The following is a 26,003-nucleotide window of genomic DNA, read 5'->3' as shown; positions in this document are numbered from 1 at the left end:
TTGTTGAGGCGGTTTTGTTTACAGACCTTTGAGAGAATAAATTACAAACTTGCATAAGGTGAAATTTTTATGTTAAACTAGAGGTCTTGTAACTGACTTAAGTCCAACTGCTTGCTACTCGGAGTCAAAAAAGACGAGAAATGAGGTGTGATGAAAAGAAGGCAATTTTATTAACCAAATGCTAGCAGTTGGAGAATGCCCAGGCTCTTACCTTCAAAAGACTATTCTGCAATTTCTGAAACATGCTTTCTCATATTATAATTTTTTCTTAATTGGAAATGACCCAGACATCTCATGAGCATCAATTACTTAATTCAGAATAATTTGAAAGTCCACTACAGGCATTTATCTCATTTACATGCCTTGAGCTTTTTCCATTTTTAACAGTATATCTAGATTACTTCTGAAAACTGAGATGTTATACAAAGCTAGTCATTATTTAAAGTTGTTTCCCTGTTAACCATTTTTAAAGTCTGAGTAACAGGTGAACACTTAAGTAAGAACCTAAGTAAATGTATTTTGCCGGCAACTCAGAATATTGAGCTGTTTTCATTGAACCACCAATCTAAATTAAATTAGTCTTATTTGTCGAAAAAATCACACAAAGATTAGTCTGTTTTTGACTGTGTTTTATAGTCTTATAACCGCTATGTTAAACCCTGACATCTTAATATATAGACATAGACAAATATAAAACCATTTGGTCAAAATACTTAGATAAAAATATATGCTGATGATTCTGAAGACATTTTATTTTTATTAATAATTTTAAAATCAATTTAATTTACCAAAGATTCATGTGAACTTGAAAAGCATTAGGACTTACTTAATTTATGAGTGTTTATTTACTTATAAGCCAATTTGGTAGCATGCTAGATTCAACATATACATGTATGTACATATAGAGATGTCTAAACATGTATACATACAGGCACAAAGATCCAATAGCTTTTACCTCAGAATCTAGCCATAAGATAGCAATACAAACTCACCACTTTATAAAAGATAGCTGATCCAAATTATTTTTCTGATGAAATTGGAACCTGTTCACATGGCTAAACCTTGTTTGCCTTGATAGGTAATCTAAGGAAAGCTGTCAACCAAAATTTGGGTAAAGCAGTCTCTATGGCAGTTTGGTTTTAAAAACCTCTTTATCCTTTTTTCCCCCTTTTTCTTCAGTTGCAAATGAGTTACTAATGATTCTGTTATAACCGTAACTGGCTGAACTGTATAAGAAAAATAAAAAACCAAACTTTCCAAGTGGTGTTTAAACAGTGAGTTTTATCTCAACTCAAGTAGCATAATAGCACATTCAAAGCAGGCAGAAAAGAAAAGATAAAATAGAGAGCTAGCTTTAGAAGACTGTTTAATTTTATAGTTGCAGGTTAACCATTTGAACTCTGAATTTTTCTTACTGTAATTTGCCCATAGTTTTAAAATGTGCACAAAAATGGGCTGTACTGTGTAACCAGCTGGAGTCCCAGATAGTCCAGGAAAGAGCTCACATGCTTTCTCCCCTAACAAAGCTTGACACAGATACAAGAAATAATCTGGAGTCCAAAAGAGTATGACAAAAATCAGAGGCCAGGTTGTTGGAAAGCATTTCTCCACTAGCGAGGAGAGGAGCAGCCTATCTTGCTGGGTGGGATGGAGACAGTTTCAAAGCACCCTCAGAGAGAGGGATAATGCTAAACAGAGACACAAACACAGGCAGATCCAATGCAGATGGAGCACTCCAAATCCATCCCCAAAAAGGGGAGACTGGAGATAAGTGCTGAGATCTTGTCTCAAACCCAGACAGCATTGCAGAGTGTCCTGCATTGGGTCCAGATGGGAAAGAGGCCCAAATGGCACCACAGATGACCTATACTAGGTCCAGACAACTAGAAAGTGCAGATGGTTAAGACAGAGGATTTCCCAGTACACTCTGGTTGATTTATCCAACCCTTGAATTCCGTTGACTTCCCAAATGCCACTTTCCTTTCACTAACTGAGCGTTACAGCAAAGGGAAGGGAAGGAAAAAGCCTTGAGATAAGGGTGGTCTCCCTAGCTGCTGGGAATTCCTTAAGGTCCCAACTGCAGGGCCAGCTAGCTACGAGCAGCTGGTGTTTGCAAGTGGCCCTTGCCTTGGCCGGGTATCCTGAGTGGGTAAGCCTTGACCTGCTCCCACAGCCAATTGCTCCACTTGTTGGAAACCAGGTATACAGGCTGAGCCCCTCAAAACACACGGTTCCTCACACAGGGCACCACGTTTGTAACTGACTCAAGTCTGGCTATTCACCACACAGAGGCCAAAAACATGAGAAGTCAGGTGTGGTGAAAGGAAAGCAGTTTATTAATCAAATGCTTGCAGTTGGGGACTGGCCAGGCTCATGCCCTCAAAAGACCATTTCAACTTTTTGGGCTGAGTGAAGGGGTTTGGGAAAGAAAAGGTGTGGGAAAGATGTGGGAGTGGTGCAGGTCTGAATGTCTTGTTCTGATGGTTATATTGAGTCGTCGCCCATCTGGAGGTAAGGTTTGTGTCATCCTGACTTCACTGGGTACTGCTAGGCTAACTGATGGAAACTGCCCCTAAGCAAGAGGAGTCTGCAACTCCATCTCTGCTTGGTTCGTTTCAAAACTGGCCCCTGAAATTTCTAAGCAAGTACATGATTAGATAAGTGAACACTGTTCCTGGAAGTGCCTGGTGGGAAAGGGAGAAACTAAGAGTTTAAAAGTATGCTTCGAGGCTGTAAGCAAAAAGGAAAAAAAAAAGGTTCTAAAATGCATTTTGAGACTTGGATACTCGGTCCATGAAAAGTGAATTAGCTTCTCTTTTAGTAAGACTTTATAACATCTATATGTTTTTACATTTTTACTTATTTTTTTGGTAAAGAAGCATTTAAATGTGGCAGGGTCTCTGACAAAGTTCTTAGTAACAATTTAGGAAGATGACTATAGTGCAACTTTGTGAAATTGACTTGCTAAAAGCAAATTGTTAAGTAGCTGGCTTAAAGCTTTCACTTTCTCTCCCTCCTTGATTGTTTTTAAGAACTAAATACTAATATAGTTTGTAACATGTTCTATTGTTTAGGCTTAGTTTATTATGATCAAATATTCTTGCTTTTTAATGACAACAAATACAATTTCAGAAACTAAAGAGTACCAAGAACCAGAGGTTTCAGAGAGTAACCAGAAACAGTGGCAATCTAAGAGAAAGTCAGCATGTATTAACCAGAATCCTGTTGCATCTTCAAATCAGTGGCAGATTCCAGAGTTAGCCCGAAAGGTTAATACAGAGGTAACTTTTCCACTACAGTACAACATTGCTTTTTTGTTCATAATGCATTTCTGAAGTTTGATGATCATATTAAATGTTTTCTTTTATTAAATATATATGATATTTAGTAGAATAGTTTATTTAAAGGTTTTTTTTTTATCATTTATAAAATGGTGTTCAGTAGCAGTCATACATTCAGTAAGTCAGGCTAAATTATTTTCTATCTTCAATAGTGTTTCTAGATTGCCAATAGACTGGTGCTATGGGCCAAATCTAGTTCTTAGTCTGATTGTGTAAAGATTTATTGGAACACTGACACACTGATCCATTTAATGTCTATGGCTGCTTTTGCATTATAAGAGCAGAGTTGATTAGTTGTATTGGAGACCACCTGGCCTGCAAAGTTTAAAATGTTTACTATCTGGTCCTTTGCAGAAAACTGTGTGCTGATCTCTGAACTAGCACAGTGCTGTCCCAAGCACTTAACAGTTTCCTATGGTCATACTCATTGATAAAAATAGAAAAATAGAAAAATATAGCCTACACACTGTACATGAATTTGTAACATACTGAATGATCGTTCCTGGTGGCTTTTCAGAAGGAATGATCAAGTAGGATACTAGAGAGCTATAGCTGCAGTTCATGGCCATAGTTTCCTTACCATTTCTTTTCAGTGACTTGTAGTAAATACAGTAAAGGCTTTGTTAATTCAGTGGTTCTCAAACATTTGGTCTTTTATACGCTTAATTATCAATGCTCCTAAAGAGCTTTTGTTTATGTTGATTATATTTATCTCTATTTACTATATTAGGATGTAAAACCAAGAAATTTTAAAAATGTTTATTAATTAATTAAAAATAAGTGAGGGCTGGGCACGGTGGCTCACGCCTGTAATCCCAGCACTTTGGGAGGCCAAGGCGGGTGGATCACCAGGTCAGGAGATCAAGATCATCCTTGCTAACACGGTGAAACCCCGTATCTACTAAAAATACAAAGAATTAGCCAGGCATCATGGTGGGCGCCTGTAGTCCCAGCATACTCGGGAGGCTGAGGCAGGAGAATGGCTTGAACCCGGGAGGCAGAGCTTGCAGTGAGCAGAGATCGTGCCACTGTATTCCAGCCTAGGCGACAGAGCGAGACTCCATCTCAAAAAAAAAGAACAAAAATTACTGATAAACTCATGTGAATATAAATGCATTATTATGAAAAATATGTATTTTCTGAAACAAAAGAACTACAGTGAGAAGAGTAGCATTGTTTTACAGTTTTTGCAAATCTAACAGTTGGCTTAACAGAAGACTGGATTCTTATGTCTGCTTTTGTATTCAATGTATTTCATTATTACATGTCATATGGTCTCTAGAAAACTCCTGTATATATTCATGAGAAAATAAAAGTGAGAAAGGTAAATATTGTCAGAGTAAGATCTTTAAGTAGTAGTTATAGATAACAAATGCTGGATGATAAGGATCCTGACAGGTTGAGTCATAGATTGTATCAAACAAGCATCTCCTCTTTTTTTTCTATTTGGAAACTGTACACTAATAGGATTGTAAGGGAACTGAAGACCGTATGGATCATTAAAGAAATGCAAATCAAAACCATAATTAGATACTGCTTCACACCCACTAGGATGGCTTTAATTAAAGAGACAATAACAAGTGTTGGTGAGGATGTGGAGAATTTTAGAACTTTCATATGCTGCTAGGGGAAATGTAAAATGGTGCAGTCACTTTGGATAACAGTCTGGGAGTTCTTCAAAAGGTGAAACATAGCTTTATATGATCCAGTAACTCCTAGGTTTGTAGTTAAGAGAATTGAAAATATACATCCACACAAATATGTGTACATAAATATTCATAGTAGCATTTTCATAATTGCCAAAAAGTGGAAATAACAAAATATCCAACCAATGAATGGATAAACAAAATGTGGTACATCCATACAATGGAATGTTAATCAACAATAAACAGTAATGAAGTACTAGTACATGTTACAACATAAGTTAACATTTACAATATGCTAAGTGAAAGAAGCTCACCACAAAAGCCCATATATTTAATGATCCCATTTAGATAAAATCGTCAGAATAGGCAGATCCATAGAGTTGGAAAGTAGATTAGTGGTTGCCAGGGGCCGGGAGCAGTGGGGAGTGGGGAATGATTACTAATGGGTATGAGGTTTCTTTTTAGAAGAATAAATATTCTAAAATTGGATAGTGGTGATGGTTGCACAGCTGTGAACCATTGCACAACTAAAAACCATTGGATAGTACACATAAAAAGAAAAAGTATAGAATCTAGGCAGTTTCTTGTGGATACAGCTTGTCCAGCAGTCCCTTCAAGGGAGGAATGTTTTTGTCTCACATCTCACTTACCAAATGGCTGTGTGCTCTCTGTTCTGTGTCCAGACCATTTCTTCCTCTTTCTTGTAAAGGCCTGTTCTTTTGATGCTTTTGACTTACTCTCAATCTCTGAAAGTCCTGGTGACTCCCCATCATTCCTTGAAGATATTAGGCTCTGGATCAACCAGATCCCAACAACTGTCACTGTTTTTGTTGGCTTCTACACTCCTGTGTATTACCAGTCCTACAGCTGGCCTTCATTTTTCTAACTTCTTCCTATCTCATGACCATTTCCTCAATTTTACTTTAGCCACCCACTCCTTATATCCTCAATTCTGACCTCTAAAATCGCAAATGCAGACATTCCACTCTATGATCATGATCTCTTTCATTTTCCTTGTTCATTAATCTTACTACAGCAGTTCCTCAGTAACATCTTTACCACTAATCCTAAAATATGTGCATGCTTGCACGTAAGCATAGACACACAAAGTATTAAATAAGAGGGAACATTTTTCCTGGAAAAAAAATTTCTTGGCCAAGACTGAAATGTAGAAAGTAGGATAGATTTAGCCACTGTAATTCTCAAGTGCATAATGAGGACCCGTGTGTTGAAATTATAATAGATAAACCAATTTAATCCAATTTATCTGCAAATATTTTCTAATAACTAAAGCTGTCCCGAAATTGAAGTGAACCTCTGTAGACTAGTGATGCTTAGTTACTAAAAGTATTCAAGCAAAACTTGGTTCTCTATTTAATTGAGATGTGCTACAGCAGGGGTTATAGCAAACTTTCTATAAAGGGGTTATCAGGCTTTGCAGGCTAGAAGGGCTCTGTTGTCGCTTTTCACCTCTGCCATTAGAGCATGAAAATAAAAGCGATAGACAATATGTAAACAAATTGGCATAGCCATGTTCTAATAAAACTTTGTTTACAAAAATAGGCAGGCAGCAGGCCACATTCAGCCTGAGCCTGTAGGCTGTAATTTGCTGATCTCTGCTACAGCGAATGTTCTTTCATCATTGGTGTTTGTACAGGATGAATCCTACAGGTTCTTTTTTTTTTTTTTTACAATGCTTTTGGAAAAAGAATTTCTGCAGGTTCTGTCTCTTCTTATGGCAGACACAATATAGGCATTTGTCGTTCCACATTTTGCTAAGTAATTAGTATTCTGCCGCATTTGAGGAGAAGGGAATAGAGTTTTATTGATTAAAGAAAGGCTGATTTTCAGCAACACAGACTACTATTTTAGATTATAAGAATTTAATACCTGTTACAATAGCTCTGATAGAGGAGAATGTTAAATTCTGTTTTAAACAATTTTGTGTGCCTTCCCTGTACTTGCCATCAGTTTGAGCAGAATGTACTAGGCTTAAGAATTTGAAGTAAAATAACTACACTAAAAAATTTATTGAAAGTCTAAAATGTATATTTATATGCCTACCCCTTTTAGTATGTTTTTGTATATCATATGTTATTGTTTTATTTTAAAAGTTGTAATATTTGTAAAAACTAGTGAACAGGCAACTAATTTAAAAACTCTAAATCATAGTGTTCCTTATTTTGTTTTAGCAGAAACACACCACTTTTGAGCAACCTGTCTTTTCAGTTTCAAAACAGTCACCGCCAATGTCAGCATCTAAATGGTTTGACCCAAAATCTATTTGTAAGACACCAAGCAGCAATACCTTGGATGATTACATGAGCTGGTAATTACTTTTGGCCCCTTGCTTGATTGGCAGGGTGGTATGATAGAATTAACATGGGCTTCTGGGCCAAATAAATCTGGGATTAAATCCTGCTCTTTTACTTTAAAGACTTTCCAACTTCATATTATTTTCTCAGCATCATTGTTTTCATCTATAAAACGGAAAGGGGAAAGTGGTTGCAAAAATACATATCTTTAAGGATTGTTGTGAATGTAGTTTCTGTCATATTGTAATCTGTACCTACAGCCTTTAAATATTCTAAGGATGTAAAACGTCTTGATAATCATGTATTGCCATGCAGATATCTCTCTATTGAGAGAGAGATTTTAAAGGTTAGTATTCTTAGAGCGGATGAAGAGTAGATGAATTTTTTCACGTGAGTGGTGGTAATTGGAAAGTGATAGCTTCTGGAAGAGATTGGTTGCTACAGTTCATGTAGTTCTGGGGATATTCAAGGGTGTAGTACTTGAGTAGATAGGAATGATGGATAAGTGAAGAAGTTCGATGATGAGTGTGCTGACTGACAGGGAACGCAAGGGGTACTACAAAAAAAAATGAATGACATTTCAGAGAAAGGAAATAAAGGGGTGTGGTACATTACAACCATCAACCAGTGGCTATATCTTTAATGTCTTGGGGGATAGCTTAAATCCATGTCATCTTTTACGTTTCATTTTCATAATGTAATTCTTGATCTTAATTAGAACTGGCCTTAAAGATTTTATAACCCAGCCTCTTACCTACTTAATATAGTTTTACTATATATTGCCTCGTTTTATTATATGTAGAATATTTTAAAGAATGATTGCTAACTAAAATAGCAATAATAGATATTTCTTGTGATATTAAGTTAATTATTCTTAACAAATATTTGTGGAGCTCTTTCGTGCCAAGCATTGTTCTAGGTGTTGAGGATATATTAATAGCAAACAAGGCAAACAAAGCACAAATGTATGCTGGACAGATTTAAGCTCAAAGGCCAAACTCCTCTGACGTAACTGGCTTTCTGATGTTTCTAGCAAGCCATTATAGAACAATACCGTTTAAAAAAACACTCAAAATCTGTGACGGGCCATAAGCTGACGTTTGCTAAATTCGTATAAAATAACTCTAACTACTTTGTATTTTAAATGCCATCCTTTTTATCTTACAAACAAAGATTTCTTGTCTGCATACAAATATTTACTTTCAGAAAGAATTCCCCAAAATTAAATATTCGGTGGTGGCATATCTGGAATAAATGTCAGCTATATCATGTAAACTGACTTGGGTTCTGTTTGATGTAGCTCTTTTAAGTTTATATCAGCCTTTTAAAATACTTGAAAACAATCAGAATCTTATTTATTAAATTGTAATGTTTTAAATAAAAAATATATATATTTCCTAGTTTTAGAACTCCAGTTGTAAAGAATGACTTTCCGCCTGCTTGTCAGTTGTCAACACCCTATGGCCAACCTGCCTGTTTCCAGCAGCAACAGCAGCAAATACCTGCTACTCCACTTCAAAATTTACAGGTTCGATAAGCTTTATATATGATGGTATATGTTAAGATACAATCAGTTTTACAGCTTTTATTTTTATAGCATCTAGTTATCAGGAAAGGTCTTAAGAACCTGGCCATTCTTATTTCCACTAGACAAAACTTTCCTGCTATCCTGATAAGAGTGTGCCTTGTGGCTTTGAGAGGTTCATTATTGAAGAAGCTGATGAAGTTACTCTTATTAACTAGGCCAAAGGATTCAGTTTGAATAGCTGGATAAAACTTCTCTTATAATCAAGGCTACCTTTTATTTTTTATTTTTATTTATTTGTTTTTTTTTGAGATAGAGTCTCGTTCTCTTGCCCAGGCTAGAGTGCAGTGGCGCGATCTCGGCTCACTACAACCTTTGCTTCCCAGGTTCAAGTGATTCGCGTGCCTTAGCCTCCCGAGTAGCTGGGATTACAGGCACGCATCACCACACCTGGCTAATTTTTGTATTTTTACTAGAGACATGGTTTCACCATGTTGCTCAGGCTGGTCTCGAACGCCTGGCCTCAAGCCGTCCGCCCGCCTCAGCCTCCCAAAGTTCTGGGATTACAGGCATGAGCTACGGCACCTGGCCGAGGTTACTTTTTGTTGTGTTTTGTCAGCTGCTAGTGAGCAGCTTCATTTTGTTTGTTAGTATACAATTCATTTGGAAATGTAAATTTTCAAAAATATCAGAATAGCAATATGAGGTACTGCTAGAATGTATTATACTAATAACTGTAAACTAAGAGGAAAGATTTTTTTGCTGATGAGGCAAAAGTTGGTTTCTAATAACTGTCCTAGAGGCAGCTTAATACTGTTAGAAAATGTGGGCCTTGGAGACACTGGGCATGAATCTTGGCCTCACTACTTACCACCTCTGTGATCTTTTGCAAGTTACCTAAACTTTCTGTGCCCATTTCATCATCTATAAAATTAATACAGCTAACTATCTCCTAGGATGGTTATGAAGATTAAATTAGTTAATATATATGTAACTCCTAATACAGAGCATGACACTTAGTAAATCAGAAATATTAGCAGCAATCGTTATTTAAATAAAACAATAAAAAAAACCCATGAATAATTAACTATAAAAATCAACTAATGAAAAAATTAGTTGCCAGAATAAGAACAGTGGTTATCAGGAAAGGAGGAATGGGGAGTTACTGTTTAATGGGTGTAGAGTTTCAGTGATGATATTTGCACCGCCATCCATCTCCAGAACGTTTCCATCATCACATACTGAAAGTACTTAATGCACTGAGTTGTACCTAAAAATGGTTAAAGTGGTAAATTTTGCGTTATGTATAATTTGCGCAGTTTGAAAGAATAATGGATAAAACAATGAACTGACAGTCGATACTAACTAGAAAGAGGTGATAGTGTTTTGAGGATTGAAACAATATAATAAATTACAGAGGAAAAAGAAAAATGATCAAGTTTGTTCATGCATTGATTCAAAACACATTTATTTAGCTATTACTGTCAGGCCCTGTTTGAGTTGCAATCCAGAAGACGAGTCACAGATGACAAGTGAAGGGGCTTGGTGGAGCCTTCTAGAAGAGGCCAGTGTCAGGAGAGGACTGAAAGACGCCACAGTGTGGCTAGAGCTCAGGAAGGGGAAGGGGTGAGTCCCAAGGTTTGCTGGGCCCTTAAGTTTTACCCTAAGAGGGTGGGAAGCTTTGGAAGAGGTTGAAGCAGGGAAAGTGAAATGAGCCAATTTGCATTTTGGAAACTCTAACCACAGTGAGTAGGGCAGACTAAGGGGGATGTGGAATGTCCTGTGTAGGAAACTGGAGTTCACATTAGTGTTGAATCACAAATAAGAATTATTTTATTCTAAAAACTGTCAGCGGCCATGGGGAAAGGACACTGAACTGCTTTCTTCCCTCGGCATTGTTCACAATTTTAAATATGAAAGGAAGAAGAGAGAGGAGGCACAAAAGAAAGGAGTGGGGAAACGATGAAATTACAACACATAAATGTTTAGAAGCCCAACACTTTGTTACAGAAAATATATATGGACTCAATAGTGTATCTCAATCCTAGAGGTGAAAAAATTAGAATACTAACTTTTTATTTAAATAGGAGATTACATGAGAGAGTCTACCATTTGGAACCTAAAGCAGGCCTTAGTTAAATTGAGGTTTATTCAGACCTTATTTCAACTTGGTTAATCAGCTAATCAGGAGCTCTTTTTGTTTCAACTTCTTTATCAGCTCAGAATAAGTCCTCTCAGCACTCCATCTGTTCAAAGCATTTATAGGTACACAGAGAGATCCTCCAGTATAAGGAAAGGGATGATGGGGCAGGTTGTATAGTACATCACCTGAAAGTTTGCCGGGGAAGATGCTGAGGTTCCGAAAAATTAAGTAACTTTTGAACATCACTCAGCACAAAGTGTGGGGCTGTATTAATGAGTTCTCACACTGCTATAAGGAAATATCTGAGAGTAATTTATAAAGAAAAGAGGTTGAGTTGGCTAATCGTTCCACAGGCTGTACAGTAGGCATGATGCTGGCAAGCTGCTTGGCTTCTGGGGAGGCCTCAGGAAACTTTCAATCATGGCAGAAGGTGAAAGGGAGCAAATGTCACACGGCTGGAACAGGAGGAAGAGAGAGTTGTGGGGAGGTGCCACATACTTTTAAACCACCAGATCTCTTGAGAACTCTCAGAGAAGCACTGAGGGGGAAGTCTACCCCCATGATTCAGTCACCTGTCACCAGGCCCCACCTCCAACATTGGGAATTATAATTCGACATGAAATTTGACAGATCCAAACCATGTCAGGGACATTGCTGAAATTTGCATTTGTCTCATTGACTCTGGAGCTCTTAGCACCTTAGCACATTGCTTCCTTTATAATATAACGCTAAATGAGAAAGAAGAATACAGATATAGCCGGATAGTAGTGGCATGCCTGTAATCCCAGCTACTCGGGAGGCTGAGGCAGGAGAATCGCTTGAGCCTGAGAGGCAGAGGGTGCGGTGAGCCGAGATCATGCCACTGCAGTCCAGTCTGGGAGACAGAATGAGACCCTGTCTCAAAAAAAAAAAAAATACAGATATAATTATGTGTGTGTATATGTACATATGTAAGTAAAGAGGTATAAGGAAAAATAAAAATATGAAAAATATAATTTTATATTTTAGTTTTTATATATTTTTTAAGCTTATAAGTTTGCAGATTGCATATTAAGTGTTTTTTTCCTCCTCGAAATTTCTTTTTAAGTCAAAACCAGTTAAAGGGGGAGATAGAAGTTTGTCTACATTATTTTTTAAGGTTTTTTTATTTGATTAAGTAGAGCAAGTCCTTTTAAAAATATCATAACATTTCTAATTAAGATTTAAGATAATTTCAAAATGGGGAGCAGTTGACTGTACCAAATGTAAGCTAGTTTCTTAGGCATATTGATTGAACTTTTATAATTTTACTTATTTAGGTTTTAGCATCCTCTTCAGCAAATGAATGCATTTCGGTTAAAGGAAGAATTTATTCCATATTAAAGCAGATAGGAAGTGGAGGTTCAAGCAAGGTAAGTATCTTAAAATATTTAAGAAATAAAAATATTTTAAACTTTCTATTTTTTTGTCTTTTTACCTGTGAGGGCTACTTTTCCTTAACTTCTAGGGGCCATGTTGCCCTTGAGCCAAAAAGCCATCTTAACACCTGCCCTTCTCTTCCCACTGCCTCACATGTGACATATCTTCTTTAGATTTCTTATTCCCCGTCTCCTGCCTTTCCTTTCACTGTCCTATGCTTCTAAACTTCTTCTTTAATAACAAAAACATTGACATGGGTTAGTGAATGACCACTATGTATTATCACAAAAGAATCAGAAATTTCTGAGTCAGAATGTGATGTAAATTGCTAATATGTTTAGAATCATTCAGCAAGGATTTTTGCTGATGGATTTTGTTTTGTTTTCAGTTATTCATTTCAGAAACAGAATTCAGTAACAAGTGAATTTCTGGAATTAGATTATTTTCTAAACTTACGTGAGTTCTAAATTTATATCATTTTACATCTCTAGATTGAAGGCATCTTAAGCATTATCTAAATTTACCATCTTTAATTATCATTCAATTAAATCTACTTCCGTTAGATTTTTGCCTTCATCACTCACCAAAATAACTGTAATCAAGACCACTAATGACCTCCATTTTTTTTTGCCAAATCTGATTCTTAGCTTAGATTTTGGATTACTTAGCATTTGGGTCAACTGATTTTTTTTTCTCAATCGAGCTTTTTTCCACACTTGGTTTGTGTTTTTCTCTTCTCAAACTGGCCATACCTATTTTCCTCATGTTCCTGATCTCAGTGAAGCAGTGCTCCAGGGCTTAGTCCTCAACCCTCTTTCATCTTTTTCTTAAACTCATTCTGTTGGTGTTCTCTTTCAGTCTTGTGGTTTCAAATATCATGTATATGCCGACAATTCTCCAACTTGTATTTCCAGCTCGTACCTCTCCTTTGAATTGCAGACTTGTATATTCAACTTGACTATTCAACATCGCTTCTTAGTGTCTACCAGGCATTTAAAACAATATGTCCAAACACAACTCTTGCTCCATAGCTTTTCCCATTTCAGTAAATGGCAGCTTTATTCTTCCAATTGATTGACCAAAAAATTGGTGCCTCTTATTCTCACACACACATCTAGCCAATCAGCAAATCTTGTTGGTTCTACTTCAGAGTATCTCCAGAATCTGTTTCTCATCATCTCCACCATTATTGTTTTGGTCAAGGCAACTTTTGTATTTTCACCTAAATTACTTTAGTAGCCTCCTAAAGGATTTCAGTGACTCAGTCCTTGCCCTCCTGGTCTATTTTTTAAAATTGTATATTGACAAATTATAGTTGTATATTTTTATGGGGTACAGGGTGGTATTAGCTTTTTTAATACAATGTGAAATGATTAAGCTAATTAACATCTATTACCTCAATTTTTTTGTGTGATGAGAACATTAGCAGTTGACTCTGCAATATTGAAATGTATAGTATCCAATTATTATTTTCAGCATGCTATGCTAATCATCTAAAAAAAACCCAAACTTGTATCTCCTATTTGAGCCTTTGTATCCCTTCACCAACATCTCCCCATTTCCCTCAACCTCCAGCCTTTGGTAACCACTGTTGTCAAAGATGGTATGAGCTCTTCTCTATGAGATTAATTGTTTAAGATTTCATATATAAGTGAGAACATGAGGTATTTGTCTTTCTGTGTTAGCTTATTTCAGTTCTTCCTGGCCTATTTTAACATAACATCCTGTTTTCTTCTAGATATCATCATGTGTCTTCTGAGTTAGGCCTTCCTTGCCCACACTCTAAAACTGCAACTCCTGCCTTTCAATCACTGATGTTCTCTATTCCCCACCTGGTTTGTTTTTCTGTGTATCTTACCTTCTAACACATTCTGTAATTTACTTACTTGATTTGTTGTTTGTGTCCCCCTGCACTTGAATGTGAGCTCCATGAAGATAGTGATGTTTTTCTGATTTGCTCAGTGATACTAGCCCCAGTATCCAGAACAGTACTTAGAACAGATAGGGATTGAATTTATTAGTTGAATGAGTAAGCTGTCCATCCTAAGCTCTTTTGCTATTATAAGTTGTTAAGGATGACACATTAAACAAAAACTGTTGGACTCATTTTTAAGTTTTACTGTAATTTCCTAATCTCACTAACAATAATTAGACTTGCATAAGGCTGTCTTATTAACTTATTAAAAATAAGGACAGCTGGGTGCGGTGGCTCACACCTGTAATCCCAGGACTTTGGGAGGCTGAGGTAGGCGGATCACGAGGTCAGGAGATCGAGACCATCCTGGCTAAGAGGGTGAAACCCTGTCTCTACTAAAAATACAAAAAAATTAGCCGGGTGTAGTGGCGGGCGCCTGTAGTCTCAGCCACTCGGGAGACTGAGGCAGGAGAATGGCGTGAACCCAGGAGGCAGAGCTTGCAGTGAGCCGAGATCGTGCCACTGTACTCTAGCCTGGGCGACAGAGCGAGATTCCGTCTCAAATAAATAAATAAATAAATAAGGTATGTGCATTCCCATGTGTATCAACTCTTCAATAAATATTGGTTTCATTATACATTTCCTTTTGTCAGTCTATTTGAATTACCTAATTTAGTTGCTTTCATAAAAATTACTTGGTTGATATTTATTATTTATTTGTTATTTGGCTATATTTTAGTAGTATCAAGGTAATGACACTTAATAGAGGTATTTATTTAGTGGTATGTTTTCAGAGAATGTAGAGTAGTCTTAATGGCATTTTAACATTTTTTTCCTTGGAGTATAATGAAGGTGTAAGCTTAAGTCAAGGCCCAAGTGATAAAGCGATGGCTGGCCCATATTTTCTGAATTCAACTAAATTATCATTTAAGTTAATTATGATTGAGTTGAAAAAAATCAAATGCCTCAAAGAAAGTAACATGCTTTATGAAACTAATACCATTTATGCTTTGCCTCTTTCAGAGTTTAGGCAGTGACCAACTTTTAAGGAGGCTATTGAGAGTATCTAGAACAGTCATGGGGTAATGAGAATGGTCAAGACACTGGTAACTTCCCATAAAACTAACAAATCATAATTCTGACACGATCTCTATGAAATTGAAATAAGGCTTACCTAAACCAGATTGCAAGAGTTTTGCCGGAACAGGGACAATGGGGGCAATAATAAACTCATTCATACAAAAAGTAGATTTAAAAGTTTTCATTTGTTTACTTAATTTTAAGATCTTATTACGTAAATAGCTTTAGTATCCTGTACTTTTTTTTTCTGATCTGTCCGAAAACTTTAGCATGTTTTAAAATGTCCACTTTATTCTGTCCTGAATGTCTTCAGTGATGGTAGCTAACCTTTGCTTCACTCCAGACACACTACAGAACGCACTGTAGACATTAGTCATCTGAGTCATCCTTCCAATCTGTGCCGTAGGTACTACTAACAGCATTTGAGTTTTGAGAGACTAAGGAACTTGCCCAAAGTTTGGTTGCTGATAAAGATGGAGCTGGAACTCAAATACAGTTATTTCCTTCTAGTCTTTCCTAAGTTTCATATCCTATATGTTCTAATCTTTAAATTTTATTTTTATGATACAAAGCTATTTCATTGTACAAATATACTACCAGAACATACAAATAAGGCATTAGCCATCACATTCAGGGTCATGGGTTAATGAGGCTATTTACCTTTTACAAAATGGCTTTATGCTGCTATTTTTAAATCCCTATCTGTTGTATTGTTATTTTCTTATTCCTCTTACGCCCCATCCCCCTCTAATTTGCTGTGTATCCAACTAAAACCAGTAATACTTCATTCGAGTCTTATACTTAAAACTTAAACACAAGCTATACCTGAGGGGCCTAATAAATTCTCCTTGTTAGTGCAGTTTTAGCACATCAACCTCATAAACACTTGGGCTCTTTTCTTATTCCTTCCCAGTATCTGCTGGGCAGTCAAGGTTAAATGATTTTTTACTTAAATATGTCAAAAGGGGTAAATGAATATAATTTTTCTTGTATACACAGGCATTTTGTATTTGAATTGAGTTTTAAAAGCACCATCCTTGTTGCATGTTTGCGGAAAGTTAGCTACATTTGCATTGTTTTCTATTTTAAAAAATGTTATCTGTCCTATAAATGTTACTTAGGAATTGACCATCTTTTATAGCCAGAGCAATTGGACTTTGATCTCAGAGATCCTGACAACATACAAGAACATCTTGTTCTTGCCAGCTTTACTTTGAAATTCAGACCTACTCTACTATTCACAGCTGGATATACTGATAGCTTATGATTAGTATATATTTTTTAATATTTTCTATCACATGAATGAAATTGCTAAGTCGCGGCACTATGGAGAAAACAACATCTGTGAATTGAATTGACTCTGTATCATAGCATTTAGTCATCCTTAACTTTTTTTTTTTTCCTTGAGACAGTGTCTCACTATCTTGCTGAGGCTGGACTCAAACTCCTCAAGCAATTGTCCCACCTCAGCTTTCTGAGTAGTTGGGATTAAAGGAGCACACGACTGCACCAGGCTTGCCCTTAACATTTTGGGATGTCTTTTTCTTTATGCTGTTTCCCTGGTTAGGGCATCCAACAGATTGTTATATATATGAAATTTAAACTTTTCTTACATGTTGATATAGAAACTTTAGATTTATACCTTTAAATTATTGAATGCCCATCATCATAGGTCGTTGGGAATGGATTGTAACTCTGCTATCAGAATTATTTCTTTCCTTCTACACTCAAAATAGGCCCGAAACTTTTCATTGTTCATATCAGTATTTCCTTTAGAATTTTCTCAACCTAAAATTCTAATACATTTAGAATCATTGTGTGACAGTGTATAAATAGTACATTCTAAACTTCTCTTTTTTCTACTGTGTAGGTATTTCAGGTGTTGAATGAAAAGAAACAGATATATGCTATAAAATATGTGAACTTAGAAGAAGCAGATAACCAAACTCTTGATAGTTACCGGAACGAAATAGCTTATTTGAATAAACTACAACAACACAGTGATAAGATCATCCGACTTTATGATTAGTAAGAATCCTTTTTAAATTTAAAAAGAAAACTTTTTGCTATGGTTCTTCAGGTAAATATTTAGTAAACTTTGATATAACCTAGCCATTTATTGTTTTGTTGTTTTTATTTGTTTAATTGCAGTGAAATCACGGACCAGTACATCTACATGGTAATGGAGTGTGGTAATATTGATCTTAATAGTTGGCTTAAAAAGAAAAAATCCATTGATCCATGGGAACGCAAGAGTTACTGGAAAAATATGTTAGAGGCAGTTCACACAATCCATCAACATGGTATTTAATGGTTTTTTTATATTTGTAAGGTTAAAATGTTTGTTAATAGTGTCATCTTAGAGAAATATACCTGTAATTTTAAGGCCTTGGTTGTTGGTATCTTTAACTAGATGAACTAAATAATTAGAAGTTTATTTAAAGATAAAGGAACAAAACCATTTCTTAAAACACTGTTAACCCAAAGGATATAGGACACGAACTCAAGTTCCCACATCTGTAATACAAAATGTATTTTTCTCAGTATTAACGTAGTCTGTCATCTTTATCTCCAAATACTTGGATTATAGCAGGTCTAAGACTTTGGGGTTCAGGCATTCTAAAAAATATGAGATGTTTACTTTACTCATTCTCCTAATCATTTTGTATTGTATGCCCTATGTGAGAGTTGTTTTTTTTTTTTTTTTGGTTTGTTTTTTACTGTTAGACCTACCTTCTGGGTTGGTTTTTACTTGTCCTTGGTTCTTTTTAGGGTTTTTCTCTGCCTTTACCTTATCCTATATATTTTTTTTGTTCTTAATACTGTTATCCTAGTTAATTGTAATTTATCTCCTCCTTATATCCCTCCTTCTATAAGTTAAAAGATAATTCACCAGTGATCAAGATCAGGGCTATGCGGTGGAGATGTCAGGAGCATTAGGGTCTTACTGTCTGACAGTATGATTTATGATGCTCTCTAGTGGGCAGTGAATCACAGTGGTTAAGAGGATAGATTCTGAAGCCAGACTGTCTGGCTTCAACTCATGGCACTGTCACTTAGGCTGTGTGACCTTGTACAAGTTACTTAAACTCTCATTGCCTTAGCTTCCTTGCCTTACAATGGGGATGATGATAATACTTCAGCATTGTTGTGAAGATTAAATGATTCAGTACTGTATAAACAACGAGCTTAGAACAGTGCCTGGCACATATCAAGTGCTATGTAAATGTTTGCAGAATATATAAAAAAATTAATATCGAATTGGATTCACTAATTGAAGGAATAAATACAGCTTGACCTGTAGACTGAATTTTTTGGTCCTTAGGATGTTTTGCATTGTTTAATATTATAGTGGAATTTTATTTTAAAGGCATTGTTCACAGTGATCTTAAACCAGCTAACTTTCTGATAGTTGATGGAATGCTAAAGCTAATCGATTTTGGGATCGCAAACCAAATGCAACCAGATACAACAAGTATTGTTAAAGATTCTCAGGTAAGACTTTTAATGTTGGTTATCTCACAGTAGAGTTCAATTCTTTTTTCACCTGTGAAGTATTATATTGCAAATGAGTATTATATTTTTAATCATCTCTAAAGGATTTGAAGTCTTTTAATAAGAATGGGTTTAAAAATATAAACCATAATCATTATAATTTAGAAAATCAAGATCAAATGGTAATATCCCCAGCAATTTTGAATGGTTTTACTACAGCTGAAGTAGAGAAACAGTAATACCTTCCTTGGAAATCACTTGGTCATGATCAAAAATTGACCCGAAAATTTGGCTCAGAGTTTCCTTGTAGCAAAGAGATAGTTGCAGTTATATGTTTTTCATTGTCTGTGAGGTAAGATTATTTTTATTCTTCTAGAGAAGCAGATCTTTTCCTATCACTGAAATTGGAAAAAAAAATTCTTAAATGGGCCTTCATATTGTAAATGCCATAAGTATTATAAGCAACATTTTTATAATAGATATTGTAACAGCAAACTTAATGAAGTTGTTCTGTAAAAACTAAAGCAATGGCACCAAAGTGTATCTAAAAAATATTCTTGCTTGGAGCCAAGATGATATGTTTTGTGTTTACAGATTTTTGATGTGAGTTCACCTTAATCCCAGGAGTAAAATAGACTTTGTTAGGAGGAATAGATGGACAGCTTGCCCTATTTGAGAGTCATGTCTCTTTATATCAAAAGTATGGCAGAACAATGAGTTGTAAATCAGCTTGACAGTATCTTCCATGTCAAGGCCCTAAAGTAGATATATTGTGTGTTTAAAGCAAACCGTTTATTTTAGAAGAAAATGAGGCTGTTGTAAGGTTGGCATATCATGCTGTAGAAACTCAGAGGACTACTGTGGGACAAAGCTAGATGGTCTTTTTGTTTATATATTGGTTGGCTTATTTAAAATATATATATTTTTAAAGTTCAATATGTTACAACACAGAAACGAATGGTAAGTCCCTCAATGGCCTCAAAGTTTATGGCCATTAATAGAATTTTAGCCTGGACAGTTTTTAGGGCAGACTTTACTAGTTGCCCACTATAATCACAGAAAAAGCACAGCATTCTGAAAGGAGTCACTTTGCTGATTATGAACCCAACTCATTTTGCTGCAATTGGGAAGAAATTTGATATATATATCTTAACATTGTCAGCAGTTATTTGAAGTTTGCAAGGATATCGTTGAAATCTATAATTATCCAAGTTTCCAAGGATCTGGCATTTGTATTTTTAAGAATCTAAAGCAGAATGAAATATTTTCATTGATTTGTGTTTTCTCTGACTTGGCGTGTAGGTTGGCACAGTTAATTATATGCCACCAGAAGCAATCAAAGATATGTCTTCCTCCAGAGAGAATGGGAAGTCTAAGTCAAAGGTACTGAAAAGATTATTTACATCGCAATTATCTGGCAACAGTAGGGAATGCGCTGTTTTCTGAATAAACTTACCAGATAACAATTTCTTTAAGTTCTAGAACTTTTTAGGCCATTACAGAGACATTGCTGGTTTTTTTTTGTTTGCAGTTCTTATTATTTTTCACCACTTATTCGTTTGTGAATTCTACATTTCCAAGTACAGCTGGAGAATGTAGTTGTTTTCTGGCCTGCCACTGGCTACTTTTCCACTGACTTTATCTCACTACTTCGATGAGTTTGTGTTAGCCTCTTGGGTGCCCTTTGTCAGGGACTCGTTTTGCCTATTGTGATGCCTTGGGCTCCCAGGCTAACCTTTCTGTACATCAGTGTAACCAAGTGGGTGCAAGCACACGTTGTCCCAGGGACCTGCATTCATTCAAGCCATAGATCTGCCTCTCTAAATTGTGCCTATAGACAGTGCCTATTATAAAATAAATTGAGGATTAAATGGGAAAGAATATATAAAGTACTTAGTACATTTATCCAGCTCAGAATCATTGCTTGATAAATGTGTTTTTTTGTTTTGTTTTGTTTTACTAAATTATATTTTCCTCCTTAGAAAATCTGGCTTTTAAGTGTTTTTCAAATAACTGGCATAAAATTTTGCCAAATGTTTTCATAAAATTCGTTTTATATTTGTTTAGCCTCCACTCTTCTTCTAAAACTTAAATTTCTTGTGTTTTTATTAGACTTTCTGTGGTTTTGTTCATCTTAAACAAGCAGTTCCTGACTTCATTTATCAATTCTATTTTCATTTGCTTTACAACTTCAGTACTTACAATAACCAGAAACTTTTCTCTATGATTAACCATATTTATGGTTTTTCATTTAATGCCCGTGACAATGTACTTTTATAATGTCTATACCAGAGGTGAGGAAACAGACACATAGCATTACCAGTTAGTAACACATCTTCAAGATATGTTAAAGGTAATATTAATTTCATATAACTAATTATTTACTTGAAATAGCTGAAATGATTGGAATTGTGTACCTGGCTTAGATATAATTGATCTATTCAAAAGAATAGATAACTGAATTAGTTTTTTACTTTGAAGATGTTTTAAAGCTTGTAAATACTTGGGGATTTTGGACACACAAGCTCAGCATAGTTCTATAATATATGCGTTTGTGTTTAAAGTTGTATTATTTATTTATTATTTCCAATGGTCTTATCTGAAGGGTTGCATAATTTAAACAACCTTTAAAACTGTATACATACTTTGAACTTATATAAAAATTTATAATCCAATAATTCTGGGGAAAACAAGTAAACTTAAAACTTATAGTTACATTTTTTAGTTTATATTTTCACAAGTTGGAAAGAATTTAATATTTTGTCTTAATTGGAATATTTTACTTACAAGGTTATAGAAAGATTTAAAGTAAAGCTCATATCTTCTGATGGAATAACCAACTGAAATGAAAACTAGAAAAAGATGTTTTGTCATGTTACCATAATGTAGTACACATTCACTGAGATTTAATTATGATTTGAAATATATATAATATATATGTTTTTACATTTTACATGAAAATAACAGCAACTTTTTTGTGTTTGTTTGTTTCTTAGATAAGCCCCAAAAGTGATGTTTGGTCCTTAGGATGTATTTTGTACTATATGACTTATGGGAAAACACCATTTCAGCATATAATTAATCAGATTTCTAAGTTGCATGCCATAATTGATCCTAATCATGAAATTGAATTTCCTGATATTCCAGAGAAAGATCTTCAGGATGTGTTAAAGGTAATATTAATATCATGTAACTAATTATTTACTTAAATGCTGAAATAATTGGAATTCAAAAGAATTGCTAACTGAATTAGTTTTTTACTTTGAAGATATTTTAAAGCTTGTAAATACTTGGGGATTTTGCAAAAGTGCCTTGGAAGAAATAATCCTATCATTACTTGAGTGGGATATCTAAAAAGCAACTTTTATAATGTAATGTAATCTGGAAATATACTTTATCAATGTCATATATGAAAACCTGCTTTGTTTCTCTTTAAAATATCTTTGTTTTAATAGTGTTGTTTAAAAAGGGACCCAAAACAGAGGATATCCATTCCTGAGCTCCTGGCTCATCCATACGTTCAAATTCAAACTCATGCAGGTACTACTTCTTTAAAAATTTGTCTGTTACTAGATTGGTAATATAAACTGTCTTTTACCTATTGATATAACAAAGACAGAATCTAAATTGGCTACCCTTTGTCAGCCTGCCTTTTTCCTTAAGGAAGTTCCATTATTATAAATAGTAAAGTAAATAAACTTTTTTTCCTTTACTTATGGTATTTATTTTTACTTATTCCAGATAAGGGGTTAAAATCAGTGATAAATTACAAGAATATCACTTGTGCTGTTAAACAAAATGTGTATTTATAATGGACCTATATTTTTCTTATTGGTATTAGTGTATTATTGATTTATTTTATAGGTAACCAAATGGCCAAGGGAACCACTGAAGAAATGAAATATGTTCTGGGCCAACTTGTTGGTCTGAATTCTCCTAACTCCATTTTGAAAGCTGCTAAAGTAAGTATGTCTGTTCTTTACATTAATTTTAACTGTTTTATGTGGTGAATTCGACACTTAAGGAAACAGTCTGAAGGAAAGTTGGTCCAATCATCAGATCAGTTATGAAACATGTTTCTACATTTAGATACTTAACATGTGCCTTTGACAAATACAGATTTACTTGATTTGTATTCTTCTGCATACAGTACAGTTCAAAGTAGATCATCACATAAGGTGCATTCAGGAATATAATGTGTCTTTTAACTCAGCACCATTATTAACACAGCTTTTGAATTCATTCCTTTTAGCCAATTTTTTCCTTAGAGACATTACATCTAATGGCTTTTTTGAAGCTGTATATAGCAGTCAACACAATTCTGAAAGCACAAGTCTCAAGCTGTTTAGCCTCCAATGTCCATTTATATCTATACCATGATTTTTCAAGCACCTAGTTATTACTAGAACCCCATGAATGCTTATTGACCAACTGGTTTAGCCAACAAGCAGTTACTAATTATATATTTCAGTTACACAATTATCATAAAATTATGGGAACTTAAACTATCAATACTCGTAGCTCTTTAGATACGTATAAAGTCCATCTAAGTTGCCAAGAACTTGAGTACATTTCTGAAGGAATTTACTATACATTCACTATATTTGCATTTATATGATATGAGGTAACTGTTTTCTTAAATTTTCTCAAATGCTAATGGCTAAATCAATGGATTTAGTAATTAAAAGTGGACCGAATATGTTTTGTAATTGCTCTGTATTTTGTATCTCCATGTTTTAAATTTATACTAATATCTTGTTCAAAGCCTCTTATAGCTATAATTGAGGTAGATTAGTTATTTTTATCACTGAGGTTTGTATGTTCCTTGAGGGCAAAGATGTCTGCCATCTTCATAAGTTAAATGTTAGCTGAGTCTTAAGTAATTTTTAAATACATGGATTTTAATATATATCTAATTATTATATTTATATAATAATTTGTAATGTCTTCTATTTATTAGTTAAAATATCATCTGTATAAAGTTTCCTTATAAATACATTTTGTATAGGAATTTACCTAAGACTGGCTTTATTTAAGAAAAAGTAAGGAGATAAGGCCTTGAAGTCTCATATGTGTGTTTATTAGTAGCTCTGTTATATTTCTCTCATAGAAAGACTGAGTTACATCTCGTGATAGGTAATGCTTAAGACCAAGCTTGGTGTTTAAAATTCTTTATTATCTCTATTAGCTTATAAAATAATTTCCGAACTGTAAGAGCAAGAGAGAAATAAATGTATTATATTTAGAATACATCAAAATACATCTAATGTGACAGTACATTGAACTAAAAAATTACCAAACAGATTTGTGTTTTTAATTTCAGACTTTATATGAACACTATAGTGGTGGTGAAAGTCATAATTCATCGTCATCCAAGACTTTTGGAAAAAAAAGGGAAAAAAAATGATTTGCGGTTACTCGTAAATTGTCACATACCACCTATAAAATATATTGGACTGTAATACTCTTGACTCCCTGTGGAAATCTACATTTGAAGACAACATCACTCTTAAGTGTTATCAGCAAAAAAAATTCAGTAGATTATCTTTAAAAGAAAACTGTAAAAATAGCAACCACTTATGGCACTGTATATATTGTAGACTTGTTTTCTCTGTTTTATGCTCTTGTGTAATCTATTTGACATCATTTCACTCTTGGAATAGTGGGTGGATAGCAAGTATGTTCTAAAAAACTTTGTAAATAAAGTTTTGTGGCATAAAATGACACTAACATTTCAAAGTTGTAAGATTGTTTTCTTTAAGAAAATGTATTGTTGGCATGGCAGCAAAAGTCTTAATTAGTAAAAAGTAGATTAGGGAAGATGTGAGACTAGACCTTAGTAAATGAACTTCGAAAAGCAAATCCTGAAGTGTTTGAATTCCAAAATAGACTTCCTAATTATTTCTGGCACTGATAACAACAGTCTATAATTTTAGGAATGAACTTGGCTCTTTCAGATATTCTTCATAACATGTGCTGTTTTTGGTATTTAGAATATCATGCTGGATTCTGTGTTGTAAGCTGTATAGGGCATGCCCTCACTGTATGACTTGCTAGGTAATGGATAATTATAAATGTGGCCCCAGAGTCTCCTGACTGAATCTAATAGCTTAAAGTATCCTCACATAGCATCCTTTTCTCAATTTTTTAAAAAAAAGATTTTAAGAGACTTTATTTTTTATAGCAGTTTTAAGTTCACAGCAAAATTGAGCAGAATGTATAGAGAGTTCCCAGGTATCCTCTCCCCACCCCACCCCCACACATGTGATTACCTTCCTTGCTATCAGCATCCACCATATCAGCATTCCGCACCACAGTGGTACATTTATCACAGTCCGTAAACCTACCTTAACATATTATCACCCAAAGTCCATAGTTTATATTGGGGTTCACTCTTGGTATTATATATTGTATATTGTATATATATTTGACAAATATATAATGACATTTATCTACCATTGTAACATCATACAGAATAGTTTCACTGTCTTGAAAATCCTCTGTTCTTTGTCCCTTCATCCTTCCCTCTCCCCTAATGCCTGGGAACCACTGATCTTTTTACTATCTCTATAGTTTTGCTTTTCCAGAATGTGACTGTCATATAAGTGGAATCATACAGTCTATAGCCTCTTCAGATTGGCTTCTTTCACTTAGTAACATGTCTTTTTATGGCTTGCTAGCTTATATCTTTTTAGCACTGGTTAATATTCTATTGTCTGGATGTTCCACAGCTTATCTCTTTATCTGCTCAAAGATACCATGATTGCTTCCAAATTTGGGGAATTGTGAATAAAGTTGCTATGTGAAAGTTTTTGTCTGGACCTAATTTTTTAGCTCTTTTGGCTAAATACTCCTTTGGGACCAAGGAGTTTGATTGCTAAATTCTATGTTGAGAGTGTTTAGTTGTGTAAGAAAGCTCCAAACTGTCTTCCAAAGTGGCTGTACTGTTTTGCATTTTCACTAGCAGTGCTTGAGAGTTCCTGTGGCTCCATATCCTTTCTAGCATTTGATGTCTGTGTTTTGGATATGGGGCATTCTAATGGGTTGGTAGGGGTATCTCATTTTAATTTGCATCTCCCTAATGACATGATGTTGAGCATCTCTTTATATGCTCATTTGCTATCTGTATATCTTTTGCCCATTTT

General features: G+C 34.9%; 1 protein-coding gene across 5 annotated transcripts in view; it reads left to right on the top strand.

Moving 5' to 3' along the window:
- TTK (TTK protein kinase) overlaps window positions 1-25,666 on the top strand; it is a 40,530-nt gene extending 14,864 nt beyond the window's left edge. For 3 of the 5 annotated variants that reach the window (XM_073022629.1, XM_038002189.2, XM_038002190.2), the window contains 12 exons: window positions 3,133-3,281; window positions 7,180-7,316; window positions 8,704-8,830; window positions 12,269-12,361; window positions 17,234-17,391; window positions 17,515-17,666; window positions 18,734-18,858; window positions 20,161-20,241; window positions 21,855-22,031; window positions 22,314-22,398; window positions 22,723-22,820; window positions 24,182-25,666. In XM_073022629.1, the coding sequence (XP_072878730.1) occupies window positions 3,133-3,281; window positions 7,180-7,316; window positions 8,704-8,830; window positions 12,269-12,361; window positions 17,234-17,391; window positions 17,515-17,666; window positions 18,734-18,858; window positions 20,161-20,241; window positions 21,855-22,031; window positions 22,314-22,398; window positions 22,723-22,820; window positions 24,182-24,265 (1,466 nt within the window). In that variant the 3' untranslated portion in view covers window positions 24,266-25,666. The remainder of the gene's footprint in view (window positions 1-3,132; window positions 3,282-7,179; window positions 7,317-8,703; window positions 8,831-12,268; window positions 12,362-17,233; window positions 17,392-17,514; window positions 17,667-18,733; window positions 18,859-20,160; window positions 20,242-21,854; window positions 22,032-22,313; window positions 22,399-22,722; window positions 22,821-24,181) is intronic. The other 2 variants (XM_038002191.2, XM_038002192.2) reach the window with 2 other exon arrangements.
- Window positions 25,667-26,003: the final 337 nt, after the last annotated feature.

Source organism: Chlorocebus sabaeus, chromosome 13, assembly GCF_047675955.1.
Source record: "Chlorocebus sabaeus isolate Y175 chromosome 13, mChlSab1.0.hap1, whole genome shotgun sequence".
NCBI lineage: Eukaryota > Metazoa > Chordata > Mammalia > Primates > Cercopithecidae > Chlorocebus > Chlorocebus sabaeus.
This window is presented reverse-complemented; position numbering and strand designations above follow the sequence as displayed.